Source organism: Zea mays, chromosome 5 (assembly GCF_902167145.1).
Source record: "Zea mays cultivar B73 chromosome 5, Zm-B73-REFERENCE-NAM-5.0, whole genome shotgun sequence".
Taxonomy (NCBI): Eukaryota; Viridiplantae; Streptophyta; class Magnoliopsida; order Poales; family Poaceae; genus Zea; species Zea mays.
Window position 1 is genome coordinate 222,905,183 of NC_050100.1, and position 27,478 is coordinate 222,932,660.

Sequence of the window (27,478 nt, forward strand, 5' to 3'; positions counted from 1 at the left end):
GAGGATTATAATCATTCACTATTTAAAATTGAATAGCGAGTCATTATAGCTCTCTCAATCTTCTTTATTAATCTTACTCCCAAACAAGCTCGTAAATGCCAGCTGAACGGCTACATCGTCATCCTCCACGCTCCATCGCCGCGTGGCTGCTTGCCTATTGCGGCGCCCGTTGTTTCACTCACAAGACCTACTATAATCACCTTGGTGGCTCATAGTTCTCTTACTAAATTGCATGTGTCTTTGTTACTAGTATTTTTTTATAAAAATAACCACTATATTTGGTTTGCCGCGTTGCAAGGATATGAAACATCGACGGCCTGTTCAGGAACATAATATTTTCTTAGTCCCAAAACAATACTATAGTATTTGAGTATACCATAGTATTATAGATCAAAAGACGTTTATAATCACATCTAAAAACTTTGTATTTTAAACCATAGCTTTACCAATACCACAGTATTTTTGGGTCAAACAAACTTTGTTTTGAATCAAAGTTTTTTGTTTATATACAACTTCGTTCTTCTCTTCTTCTACACTACAACTGAAAATACTATGTTTGCAAACCGGTGTTGAATTAGACTAATGTAAAATATACCTTAATTGTGTGATGACATACAATAAACCGTGGTATTATAAACTGTGGAGTTACCAAAATAGGCCCTTAACGTGTCGCATTGGCATTGGTTATAAATAGACATGCCTACAGCAACGCTGTTCATGCAAGCAAGAAGGCAAGCTCTATCTAGATGCTGGACAAATTCCACTGAACGGCCGGAGTTTCCAATAAGCTATTGGCATCGATCGCTCCGTCGACCAGAACGCCACGTGGCAATGGACGCAACCAAAGCCTGCCTGTATAAATAGGCACCTGCCTCCTCCGTTGCAAACTCCCCCGGGTAGCCCAGGCCCAGCTACACTTTCACAATGGTAACCACTCGACGAGTGTAACTTACAAGAGAATTCATAGAGACCGTATCTTGTGCGCAAGGAGCGCTGGTGCTCCCATGAGCAAAATCAATCCAGACCACACCTTCCACATCCAACGGTGCTGCGTCAGGGGGTTTTATAAAATGTTCTTTGCAACTCTGTACATTTTACAAAAACCCCCCTAACACAGCACCGTTGGATGTGGAGGGTGTGATCTGGATTGATTTTGCTAATGGGAGCAGCAGGACTCCTTGCTCATAAGATACGGTGTCGAATTCATAAGCAGCAAGCAGCTCGTGCCTGGTTAGTTTAGAGAGCCATGGGCTCCCTGTACTGCGACGTCGCCCCCTCGCCGTCGCCGTCCTTCTCCAGCACCGGAAGCAGCAACGGCAATGCCATCGCCGGCGGCGTCAGTATATACGCGTGCTTCGCCCTCGGCAGCTCCAACAGCCTGGAGTGCTACGAGCCTGGCGCCAACACGTGGCGCCGCGTGGGCGCGCTCCCGGGCGTCCCCGACGGCCACATACTGAAGGGGTTCGCCGTGGCGGCGCTGGGCGAGTCCGTGTACGTCATCGGCGGCCGGCTCTGCCGGAGGGAGCGTGGCGCCGCGGCCGGCGAGTGCCAGGACACCGACGTCGCCGTGCGGGCGGACGTGCTGCGGTACGACGCGCGCCGGGGCGAGTGGCACCACTGCGCGCCGCTCCTGGTCCCGCGGTTCGACTTCGCGTGCGCGCCGTGCCGGGGCCGGATCTGCGTGGCCGGCGGGCAGTGCTCGCTGTCCGGCGCCCGGGGCACGGCGGCGGCCGAGGTGTACGACGCGGAGAAGGGGCAGTGGTCGGCGCTCCCCGACATGAGCACGCTGCGCTACAGGTGCGTCGGCGTCACGTGGCAGGGCAGCTTCCACGTCGTGGGGGGCTTCGCGGAGACCACGCTGACGGCCGCCAGCAGCGACGCCAGCGTCGCCACCACCGTGCTGCAGTCGTCGGCGCTGGAGCGGAGCTCGGCCGAGGTGTTCCACTGCGCCAGGGGCACGTGGGAGATCCTCCCGGGGATGTGGCAGCTCGACGTGCCCCCGAACCAGATCGTGGCGGTGGCCGACAGGCTGTTCAGCTCCGGCGACTGCCTCAACTGCTGGAAGGGACACGTCGAGGTCTACGACGGCGAGCTCAACATCTGGAGCATCATGGACCACTCCGCCCTGCCCGACCTGTCGCTGCTCGCCAGCCTCCCATCTTCAGCCCAGCGGCTCTACCTCACCATGGCCGCCGTCGGCACGCAGCTCTACTTCCTCGCCGGGTACCAGGTGCCGTCGGCCGATGACAGCTTCAGAACAGTCTCGCTGGTGCACAGCTTCGACACCGGCGCTGCACCGGGGCTGGTGCCGGCGTGGAGGAGCTTCCGGCCCGAGATGAGTCAGGAGGACGCCGAGGTCGGCGGCAAGGAGCTCTTCAGCCAGTGCTGCTCGGTGCAGCTCTCCAGCTGATCACATTTACAGTCTCAGTCCTCCAATCCAATCCAATCACAGCATATGCATCATGGTCCTGAACTTTTCTGATCAGAGCATCATGCATTGCGTCTCGTCTACAGACTTGCTATCAATCTCGTACTTGTGCTCCTGCGGTGAATCTGTTTGATCCATACAACACAATCTGCATGAGAAGATGTGCCCTGTCTTCTTTACTTCTTTCTGATCTGAAATGGACTGGTAATTCATATGTAGGAAGCCATTTATAATAATAAACGCTAGTTTGGCAACCCGGATTTCTATTTTCAAAAAAAAACATGAACTGATTTTCCTTGATAAAAATAGAAATCCCTTGAAAAATAATAGGCTTGTCAAACTAGCCCTAAAGAAAAAACTCTCCCACCATCTAACATTCCGGGTTTTCTAAGGGTCCCTTTGGTAGGGCTTATTTTTCAGCTCCGGCTCTGGCTCATGTAAAAGTTGTGCCAAACACCTTTTTTTCAAATGGCTTCACCAGTGAAGTGTTTTTCCAAAATGAACTAGAGGGCATGAGCCAAAAAAAGTGGCTCACCCGGCTTCAGCTCACGTCATTTTTGCACAATAGACCTCCCACCAGTCCAAACTATTATTTTTTGGTCCTGCCCTCAATCCCTAGCCACGTACAGGAGAGATAAACTATACAAGGGTCTTTCTGAAAAACAACCTATAAGCCGTTTTGCCAAATGATTTTTCAGAATGGCTTTGGCTCATCTAAAGAAGTGGTTTCACCTCGTGAGCTAGAGCCAAAGCCGTTTTTGGAGAAGCCAGAGCCCTGCCAAAGGGGCCCTAAATATACACAGCTTTTACTGTACACTTAAATATACACTATGTCTAGCTTCTTCTAATTTGAAATGGTGGGAGTAGATGACTGAAAACTGGCAGACAAATAACTCATTTGATGAATCAGTCTAAGGTTCTAACATTATGATTGCCACCAAATGGTGCTGCACTGTCTTAACCAGTACACCTGACGATTGACCGCCATAAGTTGAAAAGAAACAGGTCAATTAGTAAAAACAAAAGCATGCGCACGTGCTTTTCATCAACAGACAGTCGGACACCAATGCAAAAATTACATATGGCGTCGCTGAACAAAAGCCAGCAATTTGTCAATCTCAAGAGACGACATTCTTGATTACATGAGCAGACAAGCTATTAGCACCCTGTATGCTGCACTGTTACTGTTAGATTACCCCTCAGTCACACAGCACCGCAACGAACTACTGTGTTTACGCCCTCTAGATTGAGGGAGAAATTAACTATTTTTTCCCTCAATGCTTACTGCCTGTTAGGAGCTACTGTATCTAACAAAAACGTATCCATTTACCTTGAAAAATATATTAACCAAACATCAATAAAGTATTGCCTTCAACAACCCACGATCTAAATTTTCTGATTTTATGAGAGGTTTCAAGTTTTGGCAACAAAAAAATAATAAGTCATACCATGGTTTTTTTTGTTAATTGGTCAGGTCGGTCAAAAAAATTAAAATGTTTGTATTGGCGGGGTCGCCCGAACCCCTCTACCACAAATTATAAGACTATTCATAATATAAGTTTCATAGCACTCTTTCTAACGCTGTCACATCGTCATAAGTATTATAAAACTATAAATGAAACAATGTCTCTCAATAAAATATTTCACGCCATTATTTTATAAGCTAACATACTAATTAAATATCACAACTTAATGACTAATAGAAATTAGTATATTATGTGAATATGAAATAAATCGCTCTCAATTAAGTTTTCACATGGTTTTATAAGACCTTCAAGGCCTTGTTCGGTTATTCCCATTATATATGGATTGGATGAGATTGAAAAAAATTTAGAAGAACTTTGACTTACTTGAGTTTTAAACCCATCCAATCATACTCAATCCACATGTATTAAGAGCTAACCGAACAAGCCCTAAAATGAGTTGACATGGTTTTATCTCATAAAACTAATTTCATCATATGAAACTTAATCATTTTAAATGCCATGCCATGTCATAAAAAATTTGATGTAGCGCACTATTAAATATGCATGAAACCACCATTAAAAATAGCCTAATAAATTATAACAAATATACCCACCATCAACTAATACCAGAGTTCTGACGGAGTTCTTACAAGTAGTACTAGAGTTCTTAATCTATTAAATCTCATTCAATCCACTAGGATTGAGAGCAAATATAGGGTGGGGCAAGCAAGGCAGGCGGAGCGGGCAAGGGCAAGCGAGGGATGAGAATGAGGGCCGTGGTGATCACGTGCGCCGGCGGGCCGGAGGTGCTGGAGGCGCGGGAGGTGGAGGACCATCCCGCGCTAGGCGAAGGAGAGGTGCTCCTCGAGGTCGCCGCCGCGGGCGTCAATCGCGCGGACACCGTGCAGCGGATGGGCCGGTACCCGCCGCCTGCCGGCGCGTCCCCTTACCCGGGGCTCGAGTGCTCCGGCACCATCCTCGCGCTCGGCCCCAACGTCCCCTCCCGCTGGGCCGTGGGCGATAAGGTGAAACTGAGTCCACCACCTGCCACCTACGGTGGATTGATTGGGGTTTGCTGCTGATGTTCCGGTTGTTGGTTCCGTGCTTTTGCTTCACAGGTTTGCGCGCTCCTCAGCGGCGGCGGGTACGCGGATAAGGTGGTGGCGCCGGCGGGGCAGCTGCTGCCGATACCCGAGGGGGTGTCGCTGACGCACGCAGCCGGCTTGCCCGAGGTGGCCTGCACCGTCTGGTCAACCGTATTCATGACCAGTCACCTCTCCCCCGGTGAATCATTCCTTGTAAGAACAGCTCTTTTGAGTAGTATTTCTCAGCTCTCTTAGTAGTACCTCTCTTGGGAATTGGTGGCACTACGATTTCTCATTTCCTGACCATAATCTTGTACACATAAATCAACATGCATTCAATTTCTATAACTGATAAGTATTTGTTAGTGCGGACTGAAAGTAGCAAGTTATTAAAACGATAAAACGTTGAAACGCTCATGGGTGAAGTTTTGACTTGTAAACATTTAAACTCGTTTAAACATAGTTTTAAACAACATAGGAAAAATACCAATATACCATAATTTCAGACAATAACATGAAGTTAAATACAAAAAAGGTTAGTAGCTTACCAAAATAGAGGCAGAGAGGATGAGAGGAGTCGATTGCTGGGTGATGGCCACTAGCTACTACTCCCGTCCATAAATGTTAGTTGTTCTCACTTTTCGAGGAGTCAAATATTTTTTAACTTTGACCACATTTATATAACAGAATATTAATATGTATGGTACATAATTAGTATCATTAGATAGATCTTTGAATATATTTTTGTAGTAAAATTATTTGAAGATACAAATGTTGATAATATATTCTATAAATCTAGTCAAACTTAAGAAAGTTTGACCGACATGAATACCATAGCGACAAACATTTGTGAACGGATGGAGTAGCAAACATAGGCGTGGAGAGAGGGCAGCGCGAAGGGAGAGGAGCGGCATGGATGGCTCACGGCGTGAAGAATCGGCTACACACGCCATGGAAGGAGGACACACTCGTCGCAGAGGGAGAGGGCACACAAGGTGTACCAGACGACTTGCAACAACACCTTCAAGCGGCGGCGACGATAGAGAGTAGAGTGGTGTGCTACTAGCAATTGAGCTTCAGGGCAGGAGAGTAGGGTATACATGTGGAGACTGGGCCGGATTGGACCCAAAAGTAATTAACAGATTGAGCCCCAGAGTAGCTAATGGTCTAAAGCGCATGAAACATTGTGTTTTATAGTTTAGAACGCCAAAACGCGGTTTCAACCTCTAATTATAGTTTTGACGTTTAAACGTAATTTTAATAACACTGGAAAGTAGGAAAAGTATATACTGGGTTAACTAAAATAAATGAACCAAAATTTCCCTGCCATCTAATGGGCTGTGAGTGCAGAGTCTCTTCGCAATTACTTAACTACAAGGAAAAGGTGCACACAATATGTGTTCTCTGCCGGCGTTAGTTCCTGATGATTGTGTATCTCAAATTTGCAGATCCATGGAGGATCCAGTGGAATTGGTACATTCGCTATACAGATTGCTAAGCACCTCGGAATTAAGGTTTTTGTCACTGCAGGTTTGTTCGGGGTTATGGATATAATATAAAATCAAATGTTCCTGGTAATGCCCCGAGTAATTTTCTGTACTATTGTAGGAAGTGAAGAAAAACTAGCAGCCTGCAAAGCTTTGGGTGCCGATGTATGCATTAACTACAGAACTGAAGACTTCGTTGAACGTATCAAACAGGAAACCAACGGAAAGGGTATAACATCCCACCTGATTATTTTTGTTCTTTTACACTGACTGGTATATGGATGCTGATAGTTCGTTTTGTAGGAACTACTTCGATGCTCTCTTTTTTGGCAGCTAGTATGTATCGAGCATTATCATCAAATAGCGCAACATCCCTGACTGTAATCTGAAACTCACTACCAGGTGTTGATGTGATTCTGGATAACATTGGAGGATCATATCTCCAGCGCAACCTGAATAGCTTAGGTGTTGATGGTAGACTTTTCATCATTGGCTTCCAAGGGGGCATAGCAGCTGAAGTGAACCTGCAAGCTGTGCTTGCACGCCGTTTGACCATACAAGGTATTTTAGTTGCACAAGCCTGTAGGCAATGGCATCATCTGTTACATTTCAGTGATGCTCAGTAGGGATTTTTATGCCAGTTTGCTGGTCACTATGTTTTGTCAGCGTATAGGCAATAGCAACCAACCTCTACGTTCCTAAACGCCACTCCTATTTTTGCACTTGATTAAAATTTTCACATGGTATTTATTTATTTATTTATTTATTTATTTTTTTCCATGATTGTGTGCAGCTGCTGGACTGCGCAACAGAAGCCTTGCTAATAAGGCAGAGATTGTTAGTGAGGTGGAAAAGAACGTGTGGCCTGCTGTCGCTGCTGGCAAAGTGAAGCCGGTGATTTACAAGACGTTTCCGTTATGTGAAGCTGCTGAGGCTCATAGGTTGATGGAAGCTAGCACCCACATCGGCAAGATACTGCTGCTCCCATGACTGCACCTGTGGCGTTTGCGCTCTTGCTCTCGGAGGAGTCAGTTCAAAAACATATGCAATTCCTGAGACTGTGACAACCTGCACGGATGTTGTACTGGTGTCGCATGTCTTTTTTATATATATCTTGTAGTACTAGATTGGATCTTTTACCCCGAGAAATTATCTTGTCAATTGGATCCTTAAAGTGCTGATGACATTTTTCTGTGAGCTATGATATAATAAATCTGGCAGATAGAGCCACTACAGCACGTCAGTACCTGATGCCAGTGTACTGATGCAGTCTACAGATACTCGGGGAGGATATGCCGTGTATTGTAGCCTGATGACCCTGTGATCGATGGCGTGCGGATAACGATCGAGTTGCTGATTGCTGAACATGAGTTAGCACAGGAATTATTAAGTTTTCTTACCTTCTTAATAAGTTAATATGCTGGTAAATGAAATATTTGTACACAATAGGAAGTGCCCATGCTACCAATGGAAGGAATTGCAAGTATCGATAATACAATATGGATTATTAAGTTTCCTGCCAATAAGTATTGGCACGGTCCCAGATTTCAAACTTGTCACCATCTTTTTGCACCCCGGGTACAATGTATATCTACAGATAGTCAGGTACTCATGCAAACTGCCACTGCAAAATCACTCAGAAATTAGGAGCTTATAACCATATGGCGCCATCTTTTACGTTTTGACTTCTGCGCTTTGCATTGTCACCAATGAAGTTCCCACCGATCACTTTGGATGAACTGTGCAGCTCACCATTGGTATAAAGGACGAACACTATGGTCTATACACTATATATGTTCTCAATCATTTTCATATGCCAGTTCTCATTCCTAGAACTCAATCTGGTTTTCCTCCCTTGGTGTTGGAAAAAAATAGCTAATCCGCCAAAGAAGCTGAAAAACTCCTTCCATGTCCTTAATCTTGCATAACTTTCAATGGAGAGTGCAATTGCATTGCTGCCTCAGCGATTCAGTCTGCCTCTTCTGCAACTCGTTATCCTGCAGCAATGAGAATGATTAAGCGGGGTATACACATGTAGAGGACTAGAGGGAATTAAAAAATGAAAAGGAGCGAAGAGGAAGGGCTGGCAAAAAATTAAAGGTGGCCCAGGGTAGAAAGTGCATGATATAGTAGAGGGTATGTATTAAATTTGATCGCCCAGAAAAAAAAATACCTTCTGCAACAACTCAAGACGCCGGGCTGTGCCAGCTAATGAGGCCTTAACCTGTGAAGAGAATTCTCAAATGAGCGCCGTGGATGGAGTGTCTGAGGGGCATAGCCATGTACAAGTATCTGGTAAGTGAGAAATACCTTTGAAAGCTCATCATGCAACTGCCTGTTTTTCTCTACTTCTTTGTCATATTGCATCCTCCATTCGGCAGATTCATCCATGGCTTCTAGGTTTGCTTGTTCAAATTGCCTCCTGATGGTTGATGTGGCAAAAAAACATATAATAAGAGAAGCAAAGGTAAGGCTTAAGGTAACATAATGAATCAGCAAAGGATAATCTCTCGTAGTTGCTCTGACTCTTCCACAGCACAAGACGTGAATGACGGCCATGAAAATGTCCATATAATAAAGAGGTTGCCATATGTCAAAGAAACGAGATCAGCCTGGTTACAGGGACGAATAACTAATCTATGCCTGTCCAATTTCTTTTTTTTTTGTTAACAAAGGGAAAGGGGCTGTAGCCTAGTGGTTACAAGAGCTTTAACACCTCGGTACTAGTTTGACTCTCCATAAAAGCGAATTTAAACGGGCCTGCTTGAGGTCTCGTACCTCAATCGCAATGCCCTGGGGAGGTCGTACTCGGGGTCTCGGGCTGGTCGAGTTTTTTTTTTCTATGTTAACAAACAGGTAGTATGTATGACTTGGTATGAAGTGCTATAGATTACATTCGTTAATCCCTTTGGACCGGTTCTAATTCTAACATGGTGAATAATTCAGACAAATGATTAACCTGATTCAGACATTAGAACAAACACTTAAATCCATTCATAGTGCGATCAGAAGTAAGAGCAAGCATGGTTTGGTTCCTTCCCAAAAAAAAAAAAATCTGTTGATAACTCAATAAGATACAGGAGATTATAAATCGTAGGCGGGTGCAAAAGAACGAAGGCGGAGAGGAATTGGGGTGCGAACCGGAGCTCCTCGCGGTCGTCAGCGGTGAAGTAGGGGTCGCTGGACTGGCGGGCCCAGATGCGGAAGTAGACGGCGGTGCCCATGAGCAGCGCCAACGCGAATGCCGCCATCAAAGCCTGCCGCTTCTGCCGCCGCCCCATCCCTCCTCCTCCTCCTCCTCCTCCTCCTCCTCAGCCCCTCACAGGTCAGATCACCTCCGAATCCGAAACTCCGTCCACCTCTCAGACCCGACTCGAGCTCCGTCGAGAAGAGAGACGCAATGGACACGAAGCAATTGCCCCATCGTGGGCCGTGGGTTCCCAGTACGACGGGCCCATGACTTGACATAAAGGGTCCAATGTGTCGTCGGATCCAGCCTTACAGCCCATTTCGCACTGACCTTTTGTGGTGGGAAATGATTACACCGGCTACCACTGTTCATGTTAATAATCGGACAAATTTACAAACATCTATGATCTACCCAAACGATTTCGCCCGAGTTTATGCAAGTTACTTGTCAAAGAAAGGTTTGATTTTAGACAAACTAAAACAGCTAAATTTCTAAAGTGGAGGCATCAGCTATAGTTCATCAGTTCATGTCACCCAAGTTTTTCAACTGAACATTCACATCATCATATTTATATCCAGTAGGTAACACATGCCTTCCACCACTGCACTTTACTCGGCCACAGAATTACTCACTGATCCTGCAATGTTTCTATTATATACAGCTACACAGTACATGAACAACCAAGAACCATCTATTATATACTAGCTGCGGCGGAATGACGGAGGAAAACCCTGTTTTTATAAATCTCTGGGAACACCAGCAGCCAAGCAAGCTCAGACAGCCAGCGTAAACAGGAACTGGATTCACTCGATGCAGAAAGTAACTCCAAAAACCAGAGTGCGAAGCAGCTATTAAATCCTTCAACCAAAAGCCACCAACATTCACAGAATTCCTTGAATCTCCAGATTAGCCGTCCGCTTCGAGAACTCCATCAGCCAAATCTTCATTTTCTTGACCTTGTCATCCAAGAACCTGGCACCATCCTCCTTCAAGAAGAACACCAAGAAACGGTGCAGGCCTACAGCGGCAGATGAGACCGAGATGAGGAACACGTTCCAGCTCACCCTAATCATCAAGACGGGCTCCTCTCTCAACTCCCTCACAAACTTGGTGAACATGAGCTGAATCCTTCGGTCTTTTACTGCCGCCTGGAGTACCATCAGGGTCGATGGTTCTTCAGCCAGCACCAGATGTCCCTCGTTCTTTCCTGTGGTCATGGGCGTCTGGATCTTGGTCTCCATAACTCGTTTCAAGCCTGTGGCACTCAACATCCATTGGTAGACAACATCCGCAATAACCTTACTAAGGAGCACCCGGAACATCAAAGCATCTCTGGAGATCAGATCACGGGCAAGAGATTTTGCATTCTGCACAATAGGATTCGGAGTGAGCTAACTACGTCAATCTCAAATGTCGGTCAGGTGGGCCGTTGCTACAACACAAGTAAAGAAGTGTGCAGATAAGATGTGATACATACCGCTGTCATAATAAGTCTCCTAATCACAATGCTCTCCTTAGATAATAAAAGCCTCACACACAGGTTTGCAGTATGCAATGCTCTCTCTGGTGTAGCTATAGCACGGTCAAGTGAATATGCATCACTGATCTCCACAAGGCTAGCCACATTCATGGACTTCATGTCAGGCTCTGGCAAAACTTCACTGTTATACTTGAAGTTGGTCCTTCAAACATGAAAATAACATAAGTGGGCAGTGGGCACAGTGGCGGAGGACAGAACCAAATTAACGTATGGCGAAGTTGAAACTGTGTATGACAAAGTAAGAATCGAGACAGGTAGAATCAAATGCGGCAATGAAGTAAAATAGTGGATAGAGCATTGCAAATTGCAATACATGTCTCTCATTTGTGTATTGACATTGCTCTTTCCGTTTGGATCCATCATTACTCAATAACTTTCACTAAATCACCGAGCCTCCTGAATTTACCAACTAGTGAAATATAAGTAGCAACTACAAAAATGAACTGGAACTTCACACCATGTGGCTATTTGCTACTCGAGTCAATTGCATGTGTTACTTGCTATCCTAGAGCATTTAGGTGCTGGTGCTAACAGCTGCAGCTCTGCTAGCATGATGGATGACTTCTGCTCGTGCTTGCCCTTGCCCCTTGGGCTCTGGCCCCTGGCTGCACGTCGGCAAATCTCCGCGCGCAGCATAGTTCGGCTCGACTCCTCATCTAGCTTACATGATTCAGCCTTTGGAAGCCCATTAAGTACTTAGCGTATAGAAGCCCATGCTGGCCCAGCTCCAGATACTTGCTTCATTCCGCATGCTATGGCGGACATCGGAGGAGAGCAGCCGGTCAGCGATTTTCTAGGATTGCTCATGGAAGAATCAAGGTATGGCAAGCGCCATACATCGCCATACTGGGTCCTCCTCCCATGAGTGGGCATGTAAGTATTACAAAGAACTGTCTGTTTGCTTGCCAAGTACGGTTAGCAGTTGGCACATGCATATCATCCTTCAATTCAACAAAACTAAGCATATAACATCTTCCAAGCATTTTGTTCTACCTATTTTCCTTACCTAAAAAAAACAAGAGTTTATGCTCCCCTACCTTTTAAACTATTTAGTTTGAAAATGGGTAGACTATTAAGAATATATTCTAGAAGAAATTGGTGGTAAAAAATATACATCAAAGGCAGTGCAAAGCCAAATGTGGTAAGTATTTTTGACCGAGGAAATACTTTACTAACCAGAAGATATCACTATCACTAACTAATAATTTAAGAGGCAATTGAAAGAACCAACATATTTTTAACAAACCAAACCAATTTATAAAATAAAGATAAGAGCCATGACACAAACCTTGCTGAAGCCAATTTTAGAAACGCGTCAATCTTCTGCCATTGGAACTCTTTCCTTTTGTTAAAAATTGCCTGTGTAAGAAAACTGATTGGTGTTAGTTATCACATAAATGCATTTTGCAAGGAGAACAGCAATACAGCATAACATGGTTATATGGCCCAACCTTTGATGTTGAAGCCAACAAGGCCCCGATACTGGCCCTAGTACTACACCAATAGTTCTGCAGACATACTAAATGAGATAAATGAATGTTACCTGATTCAAGAGTCTTCTTGTTTCAAGTGAATTTTCGGACAGAAGCTTCCGAACAACATATGGGTATGCTGCTTGAAATGTTTTGAAAGTCCCATCTGCTGCCACGGCTAGTCCTATCAGTAAGAAAGGAAACAAAATAATATATCCCTCAAAAATAGTTGGCATCAAGATATGCATCTTTGAAAAGAAATAAGCCTCTATGCATATGTATTGAATTAGTTTGGTATCTCAACTTCAACTGAACAAGCTAACCTTCCAAAGAGGCAAGTGACCGGAGAACAAGTGTGTAGTAAGGTGGCATACGGAAGTGATATTTAAATGCCACAGACCAAATTTTTCCAAGCACCTAAAAGGTATATGCAGCAATAAACAAGGGCAAAAGCAATGTGAAAAGAACTGCATTAGGTACGGTGCTTCTTTTGAAATAAAATATAGGTACGAAGATATCAAGCCACCACTGCACTGAATTGAACCTATAATAGAGTGAAGTACCCGCCTTACTAAACTTGATTTCTGGAATGCCATCTTCAAAGGTTACCTCGCCTAATGCATCCTCTAAATCCTAATACATGGAAGACACAAAAATACACTCATTGAGAAAATGACTAGCATATGCATTAATATTTGCATAAGGGCAGACCCAGTAATGGAGGCTCCCACGTAAATGGGGTCTAGGGAAGGGATAAACCGAGGCAAGCCTTCCCCTCGCAAATGCGGAGAGGCTGCTTCAAGCCTTCAACCCACGAATGCATTAATATAATATTTGTATACTGTATACAAATAATCTACTGAACAATGACCAGATCACATTAATATGGAATATCAGGTCATCATATTATATATAATCTACTGAACAATGACCAGACCACAAAATGCGAGATAGACATCAATAATTCAATATCAAACAACGCGAAAATATTTTAGTATAAATCCTATCTTCCATTGCCCATGTTCAACAAATATAGCACATGCCACTGGTTGTGAGGTATGAGGGTCCCTGGCCCACAAGTCACTTAGACATAGTTTCTACATGAATTGCAATAAAACAAATGGAGTTGTCTCTAATTGACTAGTTTTTCTTCTGCTGCTCATTTCATTTAGTGACTGTCTGATGTTCAATCATTTCATTTCAGCCAGACATCAACAACGGACTATATAAGTGGCAATTCCGAGGAACTGAACTGAAAACATAAAACATACGCGACACAGCTGCAGTTTGCTGAATTACCATTGTCACACGACGTAGATTGGTTTTTGGTGGAACTACATCCATTTCAGTCAAATCATAAACGACGGAAGCCCAATCACCATTTACTATGTGCACTATGCTTGCAAGCATAGCACGCTGATGTTTCCTCTCCATCATGCACAGCAAACCAAAATCTAGAAACCTGATGTATTTAGGAATATGTTGTCAATAGTTTCAGAAGTATTTTATTACAAAAGCTTCATAATTATAAAATATAAATCCACAAAAGGGGTATCTCATATCACATGAAATCTGAATTAGGGAAACACAAAAGGCAACTATGGAAGTATAGACTATAGAGCATGTAAAATCATGTTTAGAATTTATTTGGAGTAGAGCTTACCCAACACGGCCTTCAGGAGTATAACGCAAGTTACCAGGATGAGGATCAGCATGCAACAAGCCTGTCTCAAGAAGCTGCACTAGCGATGCCTCTACACCTTTATTGACCTTATGAGTAATTAAGAAAATGTTAAAACATATTGGATAGCAAGTTTAAATTGAGCTTGGGAAATGTACTAGTCATTGTGAGTTTATGCTACATCATCATAACAGGAAAAAATACCCCTCAAGATTCAATAGATAGATGTTTTAAAGTGCTGTGATTCTGAAATAAATGTTAAATGATACACAACTAAATAAGTTATGATGTGAAATTGATAGATAAGCTCTTTCCTATAAAACAACTTCAAATCCAAAATTTTCCAAGAGGAAAATACTGGCCGGCTGATAACAATTTATTCAAATCATTAGTAAATACCAGGTCAAGAAGGCGAGATTTTGCTTCCAACTTCTGATTATCTGAAGCTTGAGTAAATTTTTCAGAAACTCCTTTAGACAAAGAAAGCAAATCCTTGGGGTTCTCACCAGCCACCCACTCCATTGTTAAAACCCTCTTTCGAGTAAGTTGTTTAAGAACCTTAGGAACTAGCATGAAAGGATATCTGGAATGAACCTCCTGCAAGAATGGAAATTATTAGCTAAAATACCAAACCTAACAGGAACGTATAAGTTACCAAAAGCACAGATTAAGAGACAAGAAAAAAAATCACCATAAATTTGGTAGCATTAGCAGCTTCAATATTGTAGTCCAACTCGCCGACGAAACCTCTACCCAACTCATCACCATAAAGAGAAATGTTACTTCTTCGCTTGGCTATCTTCCGTATGAAAGCAAGCTGAAATAAATTGTATGAGGTAAACAACTGAATAAAAATGCATCACAAGAATGAGACTAAAGTGATAAAAAAATGCTGTGATGCACTGATGCTACAGTCACAATTATACTAAGTTACAGCTAAAGCAAGTTCATGAACAAGGAAGCTAAGTGTATCATTTGTTAAGGTGAGAAAAAGGCTATCCATATTGGAAATAGGACCATGCATTTTGCTGTTACAAACAAACCCCATGAACAGTACCATGCAAACAATAAAATCACAGGTAGCACATTAAGGGACAGTAAATAAAAGCACCAAAACCCAGGAAAATGATCATGGGCAGATGATGAGAAAGTATGCAAAGATTGTCATAAGCACAACAAAAATGACTGGATGAGTGAAGAGAAACAGTTTATATGTTAGATGAAAATATGCATACCCCAAGGCGTAGAATATAGATGTCTCTCAGTACAGAAGGTAGAAGGTCTGGCCGCTGAACCTTTATTGCAACAAGAGAACCATCAACTGTGCGCCCCTGGTAGACCTGAAGTAAAAAAGACAAGACTTCCTTGAGCACAATAGTACATACTGAGAATAATGATACAGAAAATTGAATAAGACTACATCAGAAATTCCAAATAACTTGTCCTAGCATAGCACAGGCAGGAAAGAGGCACATGAGGATATTACCTGTCCAAAGGAAGCAGATGCTACAGGCTCATCTGAAACATAACTGAACATATGCGACACAGGGCACCCAAATTCTCCCTCAATGATCTTCATTGCATCCTCTCTTGGGAAAGTAGGAACCCTTTCATGCAACTCAGCAAGGGCCTAAAATTGAGTAGCATTGAACTAATAAATTTCTACTAAAAGAATGTAAATACCACTTAACTATAAAGCAAATGCTAATGAGACAACGGTAAGGGTGGTAATGAGCTCTAAATTTTACATTATAAAATTTAAGGATCGGATTGGATTAGGATCATGCTCTATTTTTATTCACTTTTGGGCTAAAATTATTGAAGGGCTCAAACAAATTATGAAAAAACATTTGGATCGCGATCCATTACCACCCCTAGGCAACGGAGATGCAGAACATGGAGAAATTTACCTAACCTCACAAATCTCTGAACCTATGATATCAGGTCTTGTAGAAAGTGATTGTCCAACTGCATACATAGAAAACACAGATGTCATGAGGCAATCCGCCACCTTGCCTTGATGCTGTCTTGCCAAGCATGACTACCCAACCTTTAATAAAAGTAGGCCCAAGGTTAAGAAATGTCTCCTTGAGAAGTTGGCCGACCATATATTGAGTATCATCAAACCCGTTGCCGCTGTTACCACTACTATAGGTAGCATCTGTGGTTAACTGAGCTCTTTTTGAAATCCGCATCTTCACCACAGCTGAGAGAAATGTGAAGAGTATCTGCAGAGCAAAGGTTGACAGCAAATGGACCAATTAGATAGAATAGCTGGAAGAGAGTGTAGGTTAGTACTAAAAGCAAAGGAAGAGCTCATAGTTAACCTGAATGACGCGAGAGGCAAGGATATGCGGACGTGAGGCGAAGTACTGGGCAAGGAGGTCAGGATCATAATGCTGGGGGAGCGGCGTAGTCAGGATGGCCGAATAGTAGTTGATGTACAGTTTCAGGGCTTCAAGGTCAGCCATCATCAACTCCATACAGGATAATCCTACCATAACAAGATAACATTACCAATAATGTGACTGACGTAGATTAATTTATTCCAAATCTAGAGCTCGTGCTGCATCGTGCTAGCTACAAACCTGGTGGGTAGGAGGGCGGAGGGAAGGCTGGGGCCTGAAGTATATGTTGCTGCTCTTTCTGCTGCTCCTGGGGTTTGGGTTTAGGTTGCTGTTCAGACTTTCCCTTGCTATTGCTACCGAGGAATCGGCGCGCGAGAGAGTGCCGCGCGCTACCGGCGTACACCTTGAGGGCCTGGAAGTCGGCCGCCATTAGCTCCACGCACGACAACCCTACCAAAACCCGGATAAATGTGGCCATCAGCAAGAGGATGCGCGCGCAATGGGGTCGAATTGAGATGCGCTGTCGTAGCAGGTGAGGAACCTGACGGGTACGAGGGGGGCGGGAAGGCCGGGGGCGACTCGTCCACCACTACCACCTCCTCCTCTTCCTGCTGCTGCCGGAAAGGCTTGTGCTTAGGTCTCGGCTGCTGCTGCTTCCGCTGCTTCTTCTCAAGGAAGCGGAGCCAGAAGACGTCGCGGAGCGGGGCGCCGACGGCGGCCTGGACGAATTCGCCGTCGCGGCGGAGCACACCTAGCACCTGGTCCAGCGCGACGCCGCCGCCGCCCGCGCCTCCTCGCGCCCCGCTCCCGCCCGACTGGCGCGGTGAGATGGGCTTGTTCCCGCCCCACCAAGGCCGCTGCGGCGCCACCCTGTCCTTGTTCCCGCCGCCGCTCACGGCGCGGACGTGCAGCGCGGGCGGCCGCACCAGCGTCGCCATCGCGTCGAGCTTTTAGGAGAAGCCGAGGACAGCGAGTGGTGACTAGGAGCGTCTGAGGTGGTGGCGGTGGATGGGCTGAACTGGTGCTGGTGGTCGAGACGGGACAGCCGGGCAGGGCGTCGGGGAGTCCACTGTTGGCTGCTGCTACGCTGCGCACGTCATCGGGTCACCTCGCCGTCGCGTCCGCGTCCAGCAGTCCACCAACGGCAGGCCGACAATTCGCGAATCGCTTGGGGATAACCGCTTCGCCCTGAAAGGCCCAGTGGATTGATTGGGCCGATACGGCCTCTCCGCTGCCTTGTGGAGCCCATCAGCAAGGAGATATCGAATGGGCCTGCTCCTTGCCGTCAGTGATGGGATACGAAAACGGACCGAGCAGAAAATCAGATCGACGCGTCTGTCTGACTCTGACAGAACGCGAAACAGCTCCGTTGCAGGGAAGATTACAGTCAGCAAAAGGTACGTCCGTATGTATCGTAGCATCGTAAAGAAGACATACGAATCAACATGCTGACAGTCTTGCCAATAGCGTTTTTTTTTTGAGTTAGGACTTTCTCTTTACACGCATCAACTCTCTGTCTCTCTTGCGTAGCAGGACATGCTTTCAAGGGTAGAAAAGAATTAGGCCAAGATGCTACACATCAGTTCCTGCTCTAGAAGCATCAGATCCATACAACTCGATATAAAAGTCTATAGCATCTCGATATTACAATATACAATAATTGATATAAGTGTCTTTCTACACAATTCAGTTGTGGCAAAATACCATTATTTAAGGCTAATAGTATTAAAAAATAATACCAAAATCAACACTTGAGTGCACAAAAAGTCAAACAAACTATTCAGAATCAATACCGTATGATTAAATCTTTGTAACGCAATAAGACAATTAGACAACAGCATCGACTACGGGAGCGAACAGTCCTCGGACGGCGGTTGAATAAACAGCATGAGCCATCTGAACATTGTTCAAAACTTCAGATCAACCAACCATACAGACTTTTTTTTCAGTCGCCAAATTGAAAAGGGCCTTCTACTGTTTGACTGCACGCATTGTTAAGCGTGTTAACTCTACGGCGACGAACGGATGAGATGCTGTCCTAGCATTATTTGAGCCTTGGAGGCTCTCGGAGGGAACACAACTATTCGAATGTTATTGAGATGATTATACACTATTCTTCTAGGCCCAATTGGGTTTAGGTTTTGAACGCTGTTGCTGCAGCTATGGTGGGATACCTCTCACAAAACTACCATAGAAAAACAGCTGCTACTGCTAGCTTCACAGACTGCCGAACAGGGAATAATTTTGTAAAGAGGGTCAGTATATATAAAGAGGGTCAGTATTGGTCCGGTAATAACTAGGTAAAATTTCTATGTAGTATATAGTGCCTGATTATCAGGGAATATATAATTTTGTAGATACAGATACCTTTTTTTTGTTAGAAACCAATGAAATGATTTATACTGCAATTTTGAACAAGTGGGCCATTTCTTAATAACTACACAAAGTGTGAGGAAACCTTGACCTATCTACAGCTTCCAAAAGAAAATACAGTACACAACAAATTCAGGGCAGTTAGCATATATAGTTCATTTCAAAGTTATCTCAACAGGTTCTTGAGAATGGTGAACTGATTCTCTCAAGGAAATGCCGACCTGAATTTGAATTTCTCTTCTCTAGAATTGGAAGTAAAAGCGTGTGTTTACTATATAGAATTTGAACTGATTTCACTGGCCATTCTCTGGTGCAGTTTCCTGATCAGACGCTTACCTGGCTGCTCATATATAGAGTAGTCACACAGTTAGCAAATGCGGCGGACGCACACTGATCCATGTGCCTGACCGGCCATTTCATGAACTTGTATGGTAACCGTACTATGGTCGTTGGAACATTTGCATTGCTGGTAACGTTTCGCGCTGGCTTGATCTAGCTTAGGAAATGAAGGAGGCGTTGCTTGTGTCTGGTGAGTGGACCGTGGACGGGTGGGGTGGGGAAGACTAGGAGGGGGGCAGCAGGCGCATGATGGGCCTGATCTGATTCTGAGGAAGAAGAACATCTCACATGGGATGCACTGTCGTCCTGGAAGCCAGCCCACCTCTCTCTCTCCCATCATATCCACCAGCAACCAACATATTATGGATTTATGGTAGATAGACGACGTGTGCTCGATGACCCGACGAATTCTCCGCATCATTTTTTGTCTCCTTTTTTGAGTTGCGCCCGCCCGGCATCATGCTACTAGCTCTCAGTACTACTAGTGACTAGCCACATGCATACTACATTGGCTTTGAGATTCAGATCGGCAGCACGGAGCTGTTTTTTTTTTGTTTTTTTAACGAACGAGGGAATAGAATAGTTCTCCAGTCCACATGCACGCATATACCACTAGCGCTAAATGGAGCATTATTATTAGCAGGTGAGAGATCGATCTTCGGTCGGCCGCGCATGCACGCGCAGCAAGTGTTGAGTTTCTGATTTGAACGTCATTTCGTTTCAGAAGATTGATAGCTCGGACTCGGATCAAGTCGTCGCGTCTTGTCAGTAGCTCGATCGATCCTTGACTTGTTATGTATGCATGTATATGTATTTAGCAGCTAGCTGGTATATATGCTCATATTTGTCAGGCACTCGCTCGCGTACGTATTAGGAACCACGTCGTGGTCCTCTCTATCTATTCGTTTTTACTCAACTTCTGTTTGAAGATCCGGCAGCAGCAAAGCATACAAAACTAAATATACAAATCCGCTGCTAATGTGGTTGGGCGGGGTGGTTTGACCGGGACCATGACTGAGGTGTTTGGTTTGAGGAATGAAATAGTCCATCGTCTTCTCACTCCTCATTATTTTTGTTTGGTTTGTGAAATAGAATGAGTTGATCCATCACCATCTCATTCATCATAGTTAGTTAGTTAGTACTAATATAAGGAATGAAGTCATCCCACCAAATCTGAGAGATGAACCCACGATGCACCACCTTAATTTGAATGGTATGATTACTCAAACCAAACACTCGAGACATCTCTGCAGCCATGCATGGTGGAAATTCCGAGCGAGGCAAACGCGCCAAATACGAGCTCCGCCCGTACGTGCATGAAAAAACACAATTTTTTATAAAAAAAAGAGTCGCGTTCAATATAAACGAACATAATAAATCAAATACATATCGTCAGACTTAGTACGATGGAATATAATTTCAAAACGTATCGATCTGTTCCATAAAGGGCATGTATATTATCTACACAGTTTTCTAATGGCGACGTTAAAATTGTTTAAATTTAAAGACAGACTTAAAATTATTTTACTAGTTTTTTAGGAGGAGTGAACATGGCATGAAGACTTGCAGCTAGCCGCCAGCTGGTGGGGGAGTCACCGTGTCGGTGGCCGACGCTGGCTTGGCTAGCTGCAGGCTCGGTCACTCACAGTGCATTAGGTACTCTCCCACAGTTTACAGCTTTGCACTGTTCGCATTAGAATATACTACTCCACATGGGACATGACCGACGCTCTCTCCCTTCTCTGTTCTCCTGTCCCAAACCATCTTGTCTTTTTTTTCTCTCTGTCTCTCTTTTTTCTCTCTTTATACATACTTTCATTCATTCACATCTCCTAGTCGATGCCCATTAAAAAAAGGTATATATATATATAGTGTTCGATAAAGAGGATCTCTGATGTAGCCAGCCTGAAAAGAACCTGGGAACAGTTTCATATGCAAGTGCTCACATATTCAGAGACGGTCGCGTTTGTTGGAACAGAGACATCACAAGCAAGTATGCTTCTAAGGTATTGTAGAGAACTAAGCTAGAGAGAGAGAGAGAGACTTATTGTAAGGATTTATTTGGTGAATAACAGTTGTATTTTTTGTGTAGCATCAGTAGTGCTTGGAATGTTGCCAAGGATCGGAGCGGTCAGCCTTGCAGTTCATTACTGAACTCTGTTTTTTTTTCTGTTTCTTTTTCTGTATCCAACAAAGCTACTAATTAAAAGAACCATGTATATTACGTTATGTAAAGGCCAGGGTTCCCACTCGATCTGATTGATTTCTTTAATTAATCTTAGCAGTTGGTCTTGGTAGGACCGGGCGGAGGAGTCGAAGTCTTTGCCGCACATGCAGGCAACGTGATCCCATGTTTTGTATTCTCATTTTGTTTCTCCTCTCCCTTGTTCCAAATACCTAATGGCCCTAACTAACTGATGGAAACAGTCGCTAGTGGTATTTGGCAATGAATGATGATGAGCTAGCTAGCTAGCTAGCCGTGTATTTTGGTTAGCTGCAGCTAACACCAACTGCTTTATTTTGGTTAGCTGCAGAGCACTGTTACAGTGTACAGACGAGACGACTCTAGTAGAGAGAGAGAGTCCTGCATCTTGTCTGTTCCACCGATCCAGTACACGCGCACACGTACGTACGTATTCCTGAGTCCTGACTACGAAACCGCAACGGCTGACGCCTTGTCAGCTTGTGCTAGTGGCACGTCGGATTCAGGGGGCGATGCCAGGTCAGTGTTACAGGGGACGTCTGCGCGCGTACAGCTGGCGGCACCCGAACGGAAGGTAATCACGTCACGTCCGTTCCGTCGGGGCTGCCACTGCACAAAACCTGGGCACAAGTCCACGTCGAGGGAGTGATCCGCGCTACGTGACAGCGACGACGGAACAATGGCTGACGACCTCGCCAAATCAAATCAAGTCCCCTGCACCAGCACCCCCGAGTCCGAATTCTTTCCATGGTTTCGGTTCAGCCGTTGCTTTTTCTGCCCTCAGCTGAGCACCTGGCAGTGTGTGCAACAAGGCGATCGAGAACGAGCATTCTATATGACTTGACTTGGTGAATGCATTCGTGGCACCCCTAGCTATGAACCGGATCCACCCATTCGACGGCATCCATGTATGGCCTCTTCCAGCGGCCTCGGAGCAAGATCCAGGTTCGATTCGATCCTCGAGCGATCACAAAGCGCTAAAAATCTCATGACGTACGAATATGATAAATCACCGATCGTAGAAGTTTCAAGCACGAACAGTTTTGAGACACAATCTTAGAACCTGGCCAAAATGTGTCTAAAATCGTGAATACAGTTCAAGTAGCGCCTACAAAATTCAGTTCACAACGAACTTCCGTAAAACCCACATCAATCCCATTTCGAAAGCCAAAACTGAACCAAAATGTCGTTTCTTTGCTTGGACATTGTTGCATAACAAAATATTAACTTCAGACAATCTGCAAAAACGGGGTTGGCCTTGCAACCAAAATTGTCCGCTTTGTAATGTGTCTCCGGAGACAGCGGCTCACCTTTGTAAGGATTGCCCCTTCGCCGAGGCCGAATTTTTTGCATTTTGGTCCTTCATTCGAAAAAAATTCACGTTTGGACCCTAGAAAATTTTAATGTCATTTTTGGACCCTTTAGTCGGCGCCGTAGCCTATGGCGCCGAGGTAACACAGCTCGGCGTCATAGGCTATGGCGCCGAGGTACGTGCTGCGTTGGCACAAACGGAATTTTTGCACTGTGCGGTAAAAACCCACATCAATCCCATTTCGAACGTGAATTTTCATTTATATATATATATTGTTTACATATCCGTGAGGGAATAAACTTCCATATATTCCCTAACGGAGGAATACTCCGTGGAGAATTGGGAATCGAGACCCATTGCCATCTCTAGTAGCGTATGCGACAAGCTCCCTTCCCTTCATGGTCTCGATGCATGTCGCCACTTGTCCTGGACCCCTCGACCACCATGTTCTCTAGTGTCATCCACCATCTTAAATTGGTCAACACGGTCTACTCCTACCTATACTAGCCCCGCGCTTATCGATGTCTCTAGATGTCAACGTTCATGATCATTCCACAAATGGGAAGACGCGGAACTAGAGCCACTACGTCCAGAAGCCTGGTTAAACGAGCCCTAAAATGTGCATGCATGAGATCGCGCGCGGGACTATTTGGCGAAAAGGCAGGTAGTAGCTGTGCGTGCGTGGAGAATTGGAGATAGACTGCATGCCACTACGATCGCCTCCCGATGCGAATCGATCACCTGACACCTGTCGCGTCACTCATCCGTTGCGTCGATCGTGTCGTGAAGTCAGGGGTTCTGATGCGTCGTCGTTGTGCATGTGTGTACAGCAGCAACACGTAGATACAAGCTAGCAACCGTTTTGAGCTGCTGCTGCTGATGCGGCTTGCATCGTGGCGGCGTTGTGCGCTAGCTGCTGCTGCATCTAGTGGACTCGAAATCCAGGTGAGACTGAGCTTGCAGCCACATGCATGGGCTATAGCTGCGTCGTCGTCCGATCCGGCGTGGGGGATCATATGACTGCACATGACTAGCCTCACCAGTCACCACTGCTGCTGACCCATGCATCACTACCACTACTATGTTACAGAAGTAGCTTAACAATTGCAAGTTCACCCCAGCAGTTCTAGCTCATGGTTGGTGGTTGTTCACAATTAATTACACGCAGCGCCCCATCGTAGGCGTCGAGCTGATGACCCGGCCGGTGTTTACTGACTGCTCGTGCCCGGACCCCGGAGGACGCTAGATATGGGGGTTGATCCACTCACCACCACAGTAGCAATAGCAACGCGTGCATGTTACCGGGGCACGTTCAGCAACCACCCCACAGTACTCCGTCCAGCGAGGATAGGGGGGGGGGGGGGGGCGCTAGCTGCCGTGTTGCGAGCGGTGGTTGGGCGGATCACGGTCATGGGGTGGTGGTGATCGCCCACCGCCGGTTCACCACACACCGCCACCGTATTATATGTACGGCACACACATGGCGCTGTCCACCATAGACATATATGCTAGTAAGTTTTTGCTTTTTTTTTCACTCCTCCGTTCACTTAATAATTAGAGGGGAGAATCTCCGGCCTGCAATTGAATAGTAATGTCGCGCAGGCAGGCAGGCAGGCCGCATGTTGAGCAATCATATATAGTCGGCACGGCCTCGGGATCGGCGCGGCGAGTTCTATTCTACTATATGGCAGCGTTGTCAGAGATGGATCGTCCGCTTCATGCTTTTCACTGCCAGCGGATTATATACTGTAAAGCAGCACCAGCAGCAAGCATCTCGCGGCTAGCCTAATCTACCTCGGACGGACTGGACCCGTTCACCCGTGACAGGGGGGGCCTGTGGGCTGGGCTGGCTGGTGCATCCATCCATCTCGGCGCCGGTCATAAAGCGCCGCGCGCGGCCGATGGAGCTCTGCCGCCAGCAATGCGGACCGGACACTGTTCCAGGGTACCAGCGGCGGCTTTCGTTCTCAGGTCTCTGCTCCGGTTGGGTGGTTGCGGTCGTGCTGCTTTGCTTGCTTGCTGGGAGTGCAATGCAAGCGACGATCTGTCTGTCTGTCGTGTCCATCTAGATGGCAGCGGCATTTTGGATTGGATTGGATTGGATGCCTGCGCTGCGTACGTACCAGTGATCCGACACCAACAAACCGAGACAGACACAGTCATCCATCGGCAAGCCCGGCCGGTCAGCCGGACCTCCTCGCTCTGACAGACACAGTCTCAGCAGCTAGTACTAGCTACCATTTTGGCACGAACGAACGCTACACACGCCAGCGCGGGTTTGGTGGCGCCCGGCTGATTGATGCCTCTGTCGCTGCTCCGTCGGTGGCCAACATATCACGTTCACGAAACAAGGAACGCCGAGATGTTTGGCCTAGCTCGTCGTCAGGCAGCCCCGATCGAGCCCTTGTTGCCTTTTGCCTGGCCACGCAAAAAAACGGCAGCGGCAACCGCAGCTACCAAGGGAGCAGAAGACGACGGCTGGGTTCGGGTTCAGGTGTTGCAAGGTGGATGGAATTGGAATGGATGCGATGGCCGCGCCCTGCCTGCCTGCCTGCCTGCCCAGCTGGCTGGGCTAGCTACGGGTGTCATCACTGACCAGAGTGTGTGTGGCCATGTCCAGCGAGAGGAAGTGAGTGAAAAGGGGGGGGGGGGGGGAGCAGTAAAGCTCAAGGCATGGTTGCGGCGGCAAGCAAGGAGTGCAACCCAAGTTTTCGTCTAGTTAACGCTGCAAAAGCTCCGATTCCTCCGGTCCGACTCCCTTCCCATTATTATTATTATGATGATTTGCGCTTGTTTCGCAGGGAGGAGCGGATGCGGAGCTCCGGTGGAACCACCATCAGGTGCGCGGTCACTTTTTAACTCCTCCGCGCTCGCTTCTATTAATTTCGCCCGGATCGCTCGTTCGGTGCCGATGCGATCCGCCACCCGCAGCCGTCGGTGGCACTGCCTGCCATCGTATGACGTACAATCCAGGGACAGACAGGGTATGTAGTAGCAGAGCAACGTGTCCGGTTCAGTTCAACTGTAAACGCAGTACATTAGCACGATTACATGCTTGTCCTCGTACGGCACGACATGGGTCGGGTCACGGGCCAGAACGAAATGAACGGAGGTGAGGTGTCAGGTGTGCTGCGGACCGGTTAGGCAGGCGTCCACCCCCGGCCCGTCGACTGGTGCACGCGATCTACGCAAGGCCGCTACGCTACGCGTCCCTTTCGACTCAATCAGTCACCAAGCCAATCCCGCCCGGCAGCGCGCGCGGCTGCGACGGCGGCGACCCAGCCGGCAGGCTGCCGCCGAAACGCCCGCCCGCGACCGCGACTTCGTTTGCCGGGGTGCGTGCCGCGCGCGTGTGTACAGGATACGGGTCAGCGGACCGCGGCCACGAGGCGGAGGCGGACCCAGCCGCGGCGGTCAATGAGCCGCACGCGGCCGGCCCGCGATTTTTAGGGGGTGTTTGGTTACCCCAAACTAAAATTTAGCCCCTGTCCCATCGAATGTTTGAACCTCCGTTCCGGGTATTAAATGTAGTCGGATTATAAAACTAATTTGTCAGCCGAAGATTAAAAGACGAGACGAATCTAGTCCAGTTGGTTGGGTCTATATTTCATACTCCTATTTAAAAGTCAAACGCTTGATGTGACCCGGGCTAAACTTTAGGCCTAGTTTGGATACTTTGAGATTGAAGTGTTTTGAAGGGATTGGAGAGGGTACAAATCCCTAATAGATCAAATACTCTCTCAATACATCTTAATCCACTCCAATCCCACTTATTACTAGAGTATCCAAACTAGGCTTTAGCAGGGGCAACCAAACACCCTGGCGGGATGGGATGGTTATTCCGTGCAACTGGACAAGGGGAGGCGGTAACCACGACGGCCGCGGACGGTAGCGTGATGGGCGCCGCGGATGGTTCCTCTCCCTCACGCTCACGCGGCGCCCGCAGAGGATCCCAGGCCTAGCGGTGGCTGTCGGTTAGTTCACGGCGTGGGGAGGGAAAAGGAAGGTGGTGGTGGTGGTGGTGGAGCAGTAGGCCCAGTCGTCGGCCTCGCGCCTCCCTCACGTGCCATGTGCACAGCGGAACCGATCTGAGTTCCCGTCTTTTTTTTTTTCTCTCCAGTTGTGTGTGTGGAAGGAAAAAAAAAAGGAGAGGAGATACTACAGAGAGATGGTACGAGGGGCGAGGAAACTTCAACGTCACGACAGGAAAGGCGGGGGGATGACAGCTAGCAGCGAGGGAAGCTGCCTTACCTACCGTGTGTCCTCCCTCACTCCTCGTTCGGGTTAATAATCTCGGAGGAAATTTGCGTTTTTTTTTGTGGTTTTCTCGTTCCCAGTTTTTTAGGTTCGCCAAATTTCTTTCATTTTTTTTGCAATTTTGGTACATATGGTTATGTTTTAGGAGTGCTTTAACCTTGCTACATGGTGGAGCTAAGGTGCTCTCTTTTATACATGGTCCTAAAAATTGAAATACATATTTAATATTCTATACAAAAATAGCCTAACAACTTAATCTAAAAAAACTTACTCCCAATGAATACATTTATATTGAAT

At 46.2% G+C, this 27,478-nt stretch overlaps 4 protein-coding genes across 6 annotated transcripts; 2 read left to right on the forward strand and 2 right to left on the reverse strand.

The window, feature by feature from the left end:
- Positions 1 to 1,257: 1,257 nt before the first annotated feature.
- On the forward strand, positions 1,258 to 2,585 carry LOC100280395 (uncharacterized). The gene has a single exon (NM_001153318.1). It carries the CDS (start codon positions 1,778 to 1,780, stop codon positions 2,408 to 2,410), a length of 633 nt encoding a protein of 210 aa, NP_001146790.1. The 5' UTR covers positions 1,258 to 1,777; the 3' UTR covers positions 2,411 to 2,585.
- A 1,963-nt stretch (positions 2,586 to 4,548) lies between these two features.
- Positions 4,549 to 7,804, forward strand: LOC100284272 (uncharacterized). 2 transcript variants are annotated; one of them, NR_182047.1, is made up of 6 exons: positions 4,549 to 4,919; positions 5,013 to 5,192; positions 6,428 to 6,509; positions 6,588 to 6,695; positions 6,770 to 7,027; positions 7,260 to 7,804. NR_182047.1 is itself a non-coding variant. In NM_001157167.2 (6 exons), the coding sequence occupies exons 1-6, from the start codon at positions 4,656 to 4,658 to the stop codon at positions 7,454 to 7,456; spliced, it is 990 nt and encodes a 329-aa protein (NP_001150639.1). In that variant the 5' UTR covers positions 4,549 to 4,655; the 3' UTR covers positions 7,457 to 7,804. The 2 variants fall into 2 exon arrangements, 1 of the variants encoding a protein (NP_001150639.1); NM_001157167.2 differs by having other exon boundaries at positions 6,869 to 7,027.
- A 205-nt stretch (positions 7,805 to 8,009) lies between these two features.
- On the reverse strand, positions 8,010 to 9,828 carry LOC100277099 (uncharacterized). Its single transcript, NM_001150760.1, is given in 4 exon segments — positions 8,010 to 8,463; positions 8,640 to 8,690; positions 8,777 to 8,888; positions 9,608 to 9,828. Coding segments are annotated over 4 exon segments (369 nt in total). The 5' UTR covers positions 9,748 to 9,828; the 3' UTR covers positions 8,010 to 8,397.
- A 338-nt stretch (positions 9,829 to 10,166) lies between these two features.
- On the reverse strand, positions 10,167 to 17,862 carry LOC100502250 (uncharacterized). Of its 2 annotated transcripts, NM_001363238.1 has the most exons (17): positions 17,239 to 17,718; positions 16,938 to 17,147; positions 16,677 to 16,843; positions 16,400 to 16,577; positions 16,265 to 16,317; positions 15,836 to 15,979; positions 15,585 to 15,689; positions 15,041 to 15,166; positions 14,749 to 14,946; positions 14,332 to 14,438; positions 13,968 to 14,130; positions 13,236 to 13,301; positions 12,992 to 13,085; positions 12,740 to 12,852; positions 12,485 to 12,555; positions 11,134 to 11,338; positions 10,167 to 11,023 (listed from the first exon to the last, which is right to left on the reverse strand). In NM_001363238.1, the coding sequence occupies exons 1-17, from the start codon at positions 17,633 to 17,635 to the stop codon at positions 10,538 to 10,540; spliced, it is 2,883 nt and encodes a 960-aa protein (NP_001350167.1). In that variant the 5' UTR covers positions 17,636 to 17,718; the 3' UTR covers positions 10,167 to 10,537. The 2 variants fall into 2 exon arrangements, with proteins under 2 accessions (NP_001350167.1, XP_008644226.1); XM_008646004.4 differs by lacking the exon at positions 13,236 to 13,301 and having other exon boundaries at positions 17,239 to 17,862.
- Positions 17,863 to 27,478: the final 9,616 nt, after the last annotated feature.